The 11,893-nt window shown below is 45.5% G+C and overlaps 1 protein-coding gene across 1 annotated transcript; it reads right to left on the bottom strand.

The window, feature by feature from the left end:
• Window positions 1-3,009: 3,009 nt before the first annotated feature.
• Window positions 3,010-11,893, bottom strand: LOC311366743 (alpha-N-acetylgalactosaminide alpha-2,6-sialyltransferase 2-like; the record flags this gene model as incomplete). The annotated part of the gene is made up of 9 exons (XM_084485535.1): window positions 3,010-3,180; window positions 3,968-4,067; window positions 4,365-4,397; window positions 4,796-4,899; window positions 5,868-6,006; window positions 6,739-6,913; window positions 8,489-8,654; window positions 8,870-9,002; window positions 11,793-11,893. The coding sequence occupies 9 exons, from the start codon at window positions 11,891-11,893 to the stop codon at window positions 3,010-3,012; spliced, it is 1,122 nt and encodes a 373-aa protein (XP_084341661.1).

Raw genomic sequence — 11,893 nt, 5'->3', positions numbered from 1 at the left:
CTTTGTGGTAGCTACAAGCGTGGCTACCGCAAAAGCTGCGAATCCGCTCGAGCCCAAGCTAGAGTGCTTGACGTCATCACAGCCTCAACCGAAGACCAACTGAAAATATACGAATAGAAGCAGGCAGTGGCGGTTATGGGGGGGGGGGGGGGCAGTGCCCCCATAACTCTGAGTCCGGCCCCCCCTGTGGCCCCCCCGAACGAGCCAACCCCACCCCCCCGGTCAACAATCGCACCCGCAATAGCGCTCATCCGCGATCCAACCCCCCCTCTCTCAACAATTCTGTTTGTGCCCCACTAACACAAAAGCTGGCCCCATCCCGGACCCCCCATTAAAACTGGTCTAGAACCGCCACTGGAAGCAGGTATGAAATTAGACTCTTGATCCTGAAAATCTGTTTAGATATATTTGAAGATCAAAGTGTTCATTTTTTTTTTTTTTTATGTTTGAACGAAAGTTAGTGGTTAGAAATTGACCAAGTTGCGAAGTCTGAAGTAGTTGAAGCGTCAGAGAATGGGCGCACGGCTTTGCTGTCCTCCCACTGACCTCAAAAACTTAGGAATAGGAGCGCGTGATTCGCAATTTGTAGAGAATAATAAAGAAATAAAGAAAGAATAAAGCCTAAGAATAACAATAGTGGAGCATTGCATTGGATTGTAGCACTCATCTAATTATGAAATATTGCTTTACGTAACCGACTGCTCCCGCAATTGAAAAGAAAAAGTAATGTCTGGAGGAGATGGTACTTTAACAACGACGTCCTTCCGCCCCCTGCTGGCCGCTGCCCTCCCGTTCACCCCCGTGGGCAGACCTCTTCAGGGGAGAGCTGTCGGAGGTTTTGATGGAGGTCCTAAGAGAGAGGAAGGAAGAGGAGGGCTGTTGGTGGTGCAGTTCATCCCGACGGGAGCAAGACACACTGATGCCTCCATACCTCCTAAGAATGGGAGATAGAGGGAGCAGAAACGGACGAGAGAGAGACCTGGAAAGGGTTTTTTCATCCACTGGGAAACCTTGAATTGGGTGAGTAGGACTGTATATATGAGAGAGAGAGCGAGAGAGAGAGATCTGAGCCGGAACCCTTAACTGGGCCCTGGCCCGGATTCACTGAGGGGCCGTCTTAGTTCACTCTTAGTTCTAAACACTAGAACTAAGGTAGCGTTTAGAACCAAGATCTCCGCTAGGTGAAAAGGCACATCTGTGTTATTTTCTCGTAGCTGTCAGAGATCATGTAAGTGTTGCTGCTTTGATACCAGAATTAATGTAGACTTCTTCCGGCCAGCCCCCGAAAAAGGGGAGAAACTAAAGTCAGGCATTTGCCTCGATAAGAAGAACAGTTCAAAGTGAAACGTGTGTATGCGTGTCTGAACCAGCCCGAATGAGGCGAGGCAACACACACACACACACGCACACACGCACACACGCACACACGCACACACGCACACACGCACACACGCACACACACCCCCCCCCCCCCCCCCCATGTGGGCAGTCTTCATCCAAAAATGCGCAATGACTTATTCCCGCCACAAGGTGTCAGTAGTTTGCCAGAATGGTTCAAGAAATCAGCATCATCAACACAATCGAACATCAATGAATGTATTCTAAAGGTGCGTGCATGCGGGCGGGCACGTCTACGCGACAGAGAGACGAAGATATTGACTCGATGTTCTGGGACCCTGGAGTCTGACTTGAGGAAGACTTCTATCATGGCATCTGTACAAATGAATTACGAACAGGCCCACCGTTGTTATTTCTTAATTTTGAATTACACTCCGATTTTCGGATCGATTTTGCACTTTCCCAGCGCAGTGGAATGAATGCATAATATGAGTCATAATAGAAAGTTGTTCACATTACTTACCCTATCCTTTATTGACCGCAACAGATCTTTATCACCCATCCCTTTGCCCTAGTCCTCAAAGCTATCTTTGTTCTTCAAAGCAAACAAAAAAGGATAACCAGCCAATGAGAAAGAAACTGTTAACCCAACAGGTTTGTCTCCCTTTAACTTGAATACACATTTAAAAAATCACGGTAAGAAATCGTTCAATGCTAGTCTACGTATCCCTTAAATCACCCATTGATTCAACACCAGAAAGTCCTTCAACAATATAAAAGAATATATTCCCTGATTTCGTCTTTGGCAGGACAGACTGTATACAGTATCTGTCACAGAAGCTTTATTTAAGTTTAAGTTATTTTTGTTTTGCAGCACAGAAAACCTCATCTGCAGTTCACCAGGGAGGAGACGTCCGTTTCTTCGGCAAGGTCTAGCTCCATTTACAGTCGTGGCTTTGGAAAAGCGGTTGGTTGCAGGTACAGCCGCCAACAGGCCATTCTCCACAATAGTTCCCCCCTAGCTTGGCCAGGAGAGAAAGGACAGGACAGGGTTGTCGGTCTCCTTTCCGCTGTCATCAGGGGAAACATCTTCGGTCCGTTAAAATATCGTGACAGTGACGGTGATCCTCCCAAGTCTTTTGCAGCTTTGTACAATAATGTTTTTAAATTGCAGTGTGCATCGTAGGTAGACTACAGAGCAGTGAACTTGGTGGGGCTCCCCGGTGGAGGAGCGCTTACCATTAAGGCTCAGTCCTGATCACAGTGACCCGGGTTTGATTCCTGCCCGTGGTCCTTTGCTGCATGTCTTCCCCCCCTATCTCCCATACCTTCCCGTCTATCTCACTCTCACTATAATAAAGCATAAAAATGCAAAAATAAAATTTGCACAATGTGGTTTCCTATCAAATCTTCATTTTCACCCTTTAGCTTAACAATAAAACCAGCACAAATATTACGCTGTACACAGCGAGCCCTTCACCAAATTCAAATCTTAAAACAAGCTTTGTGAGGGAAAGACAATTCCGTTAAAGAGAGTCAAGGCAGGGTAGCTGCTGCTTTGCCAGATTTGTCATAATAATAAACAATAATAAAATTGCGTTCCGTCTTCCTAAAATGACCAAATGACCTCGTCCCGGTACTCTGGGCCGCTGGCCGGCACGTCCCCACGGCTCACGATCGCATGTACAGCCGCATGAGGCCAGCCTCGTGGAGCTGCTGCCACAGCTCCAGCTCTGACCCATAGTCGTGGTTGGCAAAGAACCTCACGTTGCTGTGGGTTTTGTCATAGTAGTGGTTCGGATACTTCTTATAGTCGGGCGTCATAAAGCCGTAGGCGCTGACCTGCACGGCAAAGATGAACATAAACCACAAAGAAGATAAATCGTAGACACGAGGGTTAGGGTCGTGGAGCAAGTAATTGACGACTTTGTGAGTTGAAATTGTCATCATTTTAAACAGTTTATGAGTGGATGCCTACGATGGTGATTTAAAAAAGGACAATTCTGGTATTTTGAACATGAGCCCCCTTTCTGGTTTGTCTAGGATGAGATAGAGTGGTTGACACCAAAATTTTTGACTATTGGTCCTGTCTCGGGTATTAGGCTCATTTAGAATCGCCCCTGCCTGCTTCAGAATGGCTGGCGACGTGTCCTTAAAACAACCCTAAACGTTCGTTTTCAGAAATGTGCAACTCACCGAGTGGCTAGTGGTGTTTGTTTATGTTCCAAATCAAGTATCGTAGTGAAATACAGTTTATGTCGTGTTTGATTGTTTTATATGTCATGTTTTCATCCTAGACAAACCAGAAAGGAGGCTCAATGTTCAAAATATCGGAATTGTCCTTTAACTAATTATATTGGGAACCGATCTAATTTATCACTCATTTACATTTAGGGCATTTAGCAGACGCTTTTATCCAAAGCAACTTACAATAAATACATTTGTCATAAGAAGGGAAACAATATATCGCCGTCGGTACAGTAAAGACATTCATAGAACCAAGTGCAAGTACTAACAATCACCAGGCTAACCCCATTCCCCGTATACAGCAGTGGCTGTATACAGGGTATCACTCTGGCTTACTAGTTACACGTTTAGAATACTTTGGTTTGAACGGTAAGCTGGTTACCTGGTCACAGGTGTGCAGAGCAGCCAGTAGCATCACAGAGCCCGTGGACGGACGGTAGATTCTCCTGTATCCTTTCTTCTGTGCATGGGATTGAAAGAACCTGCCGGATATTTTTTCAAAAGAAGTATATTGAATATATATTTTTTTTAAAAAAAGGTTTATTGTGTAAGAGGCCCCCTACTGGTGAGAAATAGGGCTGACAGACGCATTCTACAGCACCCTCTTCACAACAACAATACTAATTCATTACCAACACTAACACTTCTGTCTATCCATGAAGATCTCCAGTGAACTCAAACAACCATCCACCCACCCCCGCAAACCACCCTTTCTCTTTGTTTCTCAAGGTGAACACTCTTTTGCACTGTTTTGTCGTTTATTGTATTGTCTGGCTCACCTGTTCCTGAGGTAGCGGACAAAGTCTGGGTGAAACAATATTCAGACACCTACAAAATATTCAAAATTATAACAGCGGAAAATATATTGACAAACAAGGAACAAAAATAAAGAAATTATTGAATACGTTTATTAATCATAACAATACATAACATCCAAATTATGCAATTCATACGATTCTGATTAAATCCAGTTTAAATACAATGTTGAACTAAACAACTACAAAGAATGGCCAGAACAAAAAGCAGAAGCAGACTGATTTGAGTGAACTTAATATATTCCTGAGCACCATTTGCAAAACACAAATGTGTTGTGAATTGTAGGACTAAGAGTATTCTAGAAATGCAAAATATATGCATATATGCTTGACCCTTGGTAGTAAAATGATTTACTAGAAGGTTCACAATCACACACACTAACACACACACTTACGTTTTGGTTTTATCTCGGCCTCGCTCCACCGGTGTGTGTGTGGCAACAGCTTTCACCAGCAGGTAGTCACGGTCGTGGTCTGGGAGGAAGACATATCGCGTCTCCTGCAGTGCAGGAATGACAGAGTTAAGTGTGAGAGGTGAGTGAGTGCGAGAGAGAGAGAGAGAGAGAGAGAGAGAGAGACATCATCATCATCATCTCTCTCTGACTTGGCCAGAGACTGTCATTCGTGGACCGGTGCAGGAATGACAGAGAGTTAAGTGTGAGAGGTGAGTGAGTGCGAGAGAGAGAGAGAGAGAGAGAGAGACATCATCATCTCTCTCTGACTTGGCCAGAGACTGTCAAAACGTAACAGACACAGACGGTGACTCAGCAGCAAAGGAATCATCTAAAACGATTCTGTCTGAGAAATGTAAACTTTTACCCGACACCATTTGTTCTGTACCTGGAAACATCATTTATCCAACCGATAGGAGATATTATATATGGGTTTGGCTAACGCCTGAACCGTGATAAGTTAAAAGCTAGGTTGGGCAGTATACCGAGGACATTTCTTTTATCAAGTTTTTTTTGCTCAATTTATCCTATATTTGTTGAAAACTCTCTTAGCATCCAGACAGCAAGTAATAGATCAAATGCTCTGACAAAAGAAATCTGGTATTAGTGGCTGTCGCCGGCCTGTATTGATTTTCCTTCCAATCCAATTCCTTCTCCACAAATGAAAGGATAAGATGGCCTACCAATATGTCCATCTACCTACCCTCCTACCTGCGTGCACTCACTGCACATGACCAGATTCCTCCACAAGGATAGGCAGTCCAATGGCCAATGCTTGCGAGCAATTAATGTGTTTTACAAGAGTGGCTTTGGAAGGGAGGCCTGAATGGTGGGGTTGGAGACGGATACTTTTAAAATCTCGTTTACTCTGGCTGCTCTCTCCAAAATCGCCTACACCAGTATCAACATGAGATTCAGGTGGAACAATGCTCAAAGTGTATGGTTTGATCTGGTGGCGGCGATGATGGTGGTGGTGGTGTGATGGTGGAGGTGGTGGCATGGTGGGGGTTCTGACCTTGGACTGTGGTGGCCCGCGGTAGCCCTGTTTACGATAGTTCATCATGGAGTTTTTGAAGGTATTGGTGGAGAAGGTGTAGTGGGTGGTGCGTCTGCCCACGTCCTTCTGGAAGCCATCTAGGACAGCCCCGTTTGTCCTAAAGAAAAAGGAGGAAAGCAGGACATATTAGGCCTGGGCGATATGGCTGAAAGACATCACGATATAACTTGATCATATTGATCGGTATCGATAACTATTGATCATTTTAATGACCTAAAAAGACTAGGAATTACCATTTAAACACTTTTGTTTAACACTTAATATGACCTTCCACTGTTCTTCATTGATAAATACTCCAATGTCGACACAACAATGAAAAACACTCAAATATGTAAATAAGTATGGAACAGTGTTTGTGTAACAAACCCAGCTGCTAGATTCGGTGGTCCAGTCTCTTATCGATATATATTGAACATGTTTTATATTGATATTGATCAAAAGTCTTATCACAATATGATAATTTATTGTTTTATTGCCCAGGCCTAGGACATATTTAATTCATATAGACATATTTATATCGATATGTATATAGATATTACGTACCTGAACACGTAGTGATGGCTGTCATATAGACATAGATATTTATATAGAAATATATATATGTATTACGTACCTGAACACGTAGTCGTGGCTGTCATATAGACATATAGATATTTATATAGAAATGTATATATGTATTACGTACCTGAACACGTAGTGATGGCCGTCATATAGACATATAGACATATATATAGAAATATATATATGTATTACGTACCTGAACACGTAGTCGTGGCTGTCATATAGACATATAGATATTTATATAGAAATGTATATATGTATTAGGTACCTGAACACGTAGTCGTGGCTGTCGATCTCGGGCCCCTTGCCGGAGGCCCTCAGGATCCCCCCGTTGCCCACCACGGCGCAGCGGAGGCACTGCACGCCCTCGCGACGGAACTCCCAGTCGTCAAACATCTGCTGGTTGGCCGTCAGGTTGAGGACAGAGAGCGTGGCGTTCAGTGCTGTCAGGAGGAGGAGTTTGTAGATTTAGTCGAGGACAAGCTTTCGTATCATTCTGCCACACCCAACACCCGTCGGTAATTTGACTCGGAGTAGGGGTGCGATCAGATATAAATCGACCTTCAGTCATTTGAATTTAAAGTTCACTGTAAGGTTTATGTGCTAGAGTCTCTGCAAGAATGTTTCCCGTATGAAAGTTAAGCCTGCCAGATGTTTTTCTTTCAGCGCATGCTATCGAGTTTAAAAGTTCATGTTAAAGTTCTGATAGAGGTCCATGCATAATCTAGGAAGCCCATGTATGGACTGTATTTCCCCATGCCAGATAATGTATAAATACCCTGTGTTTGAGAGACAATTAGACACCATCTTTGGCAGAGACGAGCGATCTCCTCCTAAGGGAATAAGCTCTCTTTCTAATAGATGCTATGGGCTATGGTGTATCTTACAAGGGGAAAAGATTACCTCCCTTATAGACACACCTGTTTCATGGGGATCCATTGGGTTTATTTACAAAGGACATCTCTTCTATAAAGCCTGATGCATTGAATGATGTGATTCTTCCTTATATCTAGGCGTCACACAGACACAAAGTGGAGAATCGGTCACGACAAACACCACTTCACTGACAGGCATGAATACATTGCACGCAAGATATGCAATGAATGTAATAAATGTATTTGTTCGGTCAGCCTTCTTGCCTAGAAAATTATGACCTGAAAATACCTCAGGGGCAAAATGTTTTTGGACGCTTCTTTCTGGTTCATTACTGCGTAAAGGCTTTGCCTTGTTGACCAACATTATAACCCTTAGTTATAAAGTAAGTTATCAAAATATAAACTCATTAACCCTACACGTTTCTTTGTTCTTGCTAGAATAAAAAATGTCTTAACCATGCAAATGTCAAAAGAGGGCAACACACACACACACACACACACACACACACACACACACACACACACACACACACACACACACACACACACACACACACACACACACACACACACACACACACACACACACACACACACACACACACAAGCCGTCCGAGTGGGGACATGGATAAGCGCAGACTGCACCAAGTACATATCGGTATCCTAACGCCTCTTACCCACTGTACACGTCCGTCAACGGAAGAGAGTGGGCGTGTCCGACACATGGGGTAAAACACGATCTGCGTATAACGTGCGTATAACGCGATCTGATTGGCCAACGGATCTGTCGCTGCTTGAAAAGTTAAACTTTTCTCAACTTTTGGATGCAAGAGACGGAGCCGATTTGACGGACGGACCCACAATGCATTTCGGGAGCGTCCCATGCAAAGTCAATGAGATCCGTCGACGGACGTGTACAGTGGGTACGAGGCGTAAGAGCCGGGGGGCCGTCCAAGGAACATAAGGGTGAGAGAGTGGGTCGAACCCGAGCTGTGAAGTAGGCCATACCGTTGGGATACATGACAATACGGCGTTGACTGCCACATGATTGGTCGAAACAAAAGAAAGCCAAATTCGCTACTCATCAAGTTTTGAGCAGATTCTTGAGACAAGAATGCAACACACACACACACAAATCCTTACTCTCATAGTCCATCGATGCCCACCCGTAGGTACCGCTGAACTGCTTCAGGCGCTGGTACTGTTGGAGATTGACGTCCTTGGCCCATTGAAGAACCGGAACGGTGGCCAGAAAACGTCCTTTAAATTGGGTGGACGACCACTTCCTGGTGATGGTATCTGGGCAGGTCTGGGGGGAGCAGACAGGGGGTACTGCTGTTGTCATTACACTGAAGTGAGTCAATATAACAACAAAGTGCATTCCAAATTAATTCAGTTACAGCATTTACTGTGGCCTATTTTAATCGCGAGTTAACTCACCATACTATGCGATTAATCGCGATTAAAACTTTTAATCGTTGCCCAACCCTAGTGAAAACCATTGAGAGTGGAGCAGGGACTCACTGTCTGTGGTGGGATGTCTTCTTGACCGTACACATCTCCAATGAACTCCTCCTCAAAGGTCATTGCCGTCGCGCGGTTGCGGCCAAAAAGCCTTTTGGTGAGCCAAGAGAGCCCCAGGCGATCTCCTGGCACGCTGGAAGGTAAAGAATGAATTGAGCCGGGGGAAATCCGTTGGCAGGTGAGCATTAAAAGGTGACATATTATACCACCAGGTGTGAGTGGGATGTTACAAGCAGTTCTGAAAATCTGCCTCTTCTGACATCACAAGTGGGCGTGTCCACCTAGGTGTGTGACGGATAGACGAGCAACGTTTGCTACGGTCCACTGGGTAGGCTGGTAGACTGATCTATCCAGCACACATCTAGGTGCACACGCCCACTTGTGATGTCAGAAGAGGCTGATTTTCAAAACGGCTTGTAACGGATAATCACACTCACACCTGGTGGTATATATATATGACACCTTTAACAATATGGGACGTATAAAGGCTCAGTTATGGTTCCACGTTGACGCAACGCAATGACCAGGCAGACGCTCCGACGCAGTTGTGAACCTGTTTTGGTTCGGTGTCGGGTTTTAGTGGGCGGACCAATCACAGCCCTTGCTGCTGTGTCGCCTCGACGCAAGGTTACACTTTTTGGGAGGCGCGCGTCAGGCCCTCGCGGTGGACGCAAGGAGGGTCAGCAAGGACGTAATGAGTCCGTAAACTCCCTTGCGTTGCTTCGACGTGAAAACATAACAGCCTTTTCTCCTAAAGACATAAATATAGGTTAGAAACCTTTTTTTGGCCTGTGATTGCATTTCTTAGGTAAAGACCAACCAAAACTTTGTACGTTTCCTGCTCCTTCTGCCCCGCACATCGTTTTATTCCATGACTTCCCTATCGATTCTAGAAACGACCCCAGGGAACGTATGTGTACGGCTCCACGTTGACAAACACTGATAAAGATGATCAGCTGTTAACAGACAAGCTGATATTTTCTTATTACATCCAAAGGCTGTTTACACCCCTTTCCCTCATAACAGTGTTATGAATAAATGTGTCATAAATGTATCATCATCAAACTGAGCATCTTGTTTTTCCCCAAAGTTGACAAAAGGGCAGCTGCCACTCCAGAAAACAACGGTGCCATTGGAGTATGGTACATGGGTCACCTGTGACCCACAACTGTGACAACTAAACAAGTAATTGTCGGCAGTGTCACTCCCAACAGGACGCGAGACACACAGGAAGATGGGATTAGGGCATAATAAAGTGTAACCAGATACGGCCCGTGTAACCAAGTACGGTCCCGACCACGCGGTAATTACACTCCATGGAGCCAAGAAACACGAAGAGGCCGGGAGTGTGTCGTGAACCGGAACCCTGAGAAACCACCATACACCACGGTCGGATCCACAACATTAAGAGAGCTGGCACTGCAGGCCTGTGGCCCGGGATAAACACACGCTGTTGTTGGGCCACACGTCGACGCACCTATGCCCCAAGCTTTTAATCCGGACAATGTAGAACTCTGTTGAATTGCTGAACTGTTGTAACTACTGATCTGCTGTTTCTAAAATGTTGTATTGCTGATCTGCTGTTTCAACAATAAGTGACTAAGTGACTACCTCAAAGAAAAGCGGAACCATTCATCTTTTCATAGAAAATATGTTGAACTGCTGAGCTGCTGCGTCAGCAAAAAGTGTACCGAAATGCCTTCAAAAAACGCACGTCAGCTGGCAACTGGTATATATAGAGCGCACCCAGGACCCTCTCGGCATAGACCAGAGTCTTCCTCTACCGAGGATCTCTAACACGTACCAGGAGGGCCGGCACAGGTTAAGCCCCGGGGCCGAAGAGAAACCAGTATAGGGTACCCCCCCCCTATAGGCGACGGCCCAGGAGAGGTCTTCCCACCTAGTGCGACTGAAGGTTCTCCCAAGCCCTCATGCTATAAAAACCCATTATAGGTAGAAACACTCGACAACGCTTATTTAGAATCAAGATTCAGCCATAAGCTCCATTGAGACGGGCGGCTCCTAGCTGTGAGTCTGCCGTCCCGCCCTTATGAATTGAGCTTCTGGCTCTTTGAACAGGTGCACTGACCATTGTCACAAGTTACATTTCATGTTAAATGTCAGCCTTGGGAAATAATGGGGATTTCATTGTTCATTCGGCGAACCAGGAGACTGCCTTTGATAAAACCACAGCAAAACAACTAAACAGGACAGAAGAACCGGCAGTTCCAGTAAGGCAGTTCCAGTAATCGGTTCTTCTGACACACACACACCTTTATTGGTGGCATAATAATGGTTACAATGGATTAATCCTTGCAACTCCTTAAAAGGTGCCATGACATGCCACCAGGTGTGGTGTGATTAGCCGTTACAAGCCGTAGTGGGCGTGTCCACCTAGATGTGTGCTGGGTAGATCAGTCTATCAGCCCGCCCAGTGGACTGTAGCAAACGTTGCTCATCTATCCGTCACACATCTAGGTGGACACGCACACCTGTGATGTGTTAAGGGGCTGATTTCCAAAACGGCTTGTAACGGCTAATCACACCACACCTGGTGGCATGTCATGGCACCTTTAAGAAGTGTTTTTTCCTTCCGCAGAGTTCCCTATTAACATGCTCTCTGAGGATCAGAGTTTCATACGTTCTGAACTCCTGCGTGATCAGAAAAGGACAGGCCGGGGCGCCCCAGTGCATCACCGGGTAGAGCGCGTACCATTTAAGGCCTTGTCCTTACCGCAGCGAGGTCGTTTGCTGCATGTCTTACTCTCTCTCTCTCTCTCTCTCTCCCATATCTTCCGGTCTATCTCACCTTACAATAAAAAGGATAAAACCTTCAAAAAAGAAAAGAAAAGAAAAGGCCAGGCCCCTCCCAGTCCGGTCCTCCCAGTAAACTGGACGTCCCCCAGTGTTGGACCAGACTTGCCTGCTTGGCGTCCAAATGTCCAAGCTCACACACAGGACGTAGAAGAGGGGCAGGCTGCTGGCCCCCAGGATGTAGAACCCGAGGCGCAGCTTGGTCGTCAT

This window comes from Micromesistius poutassou (genome assembly GCF_964030765.1).
Source record: "Micromesistius poutassou genome assembly, chromosome: 21".
NCBI lineage: Eukaryota > Metazoa > Chordata > Actinopteri > Gadiformes > Gadidae > Micromesistius > Micromesistius poutassou.
Note: the sequence above shows the minus strand (reverse complement) of the source record. Positions and strands in the feature narration are given on the sequence as shown.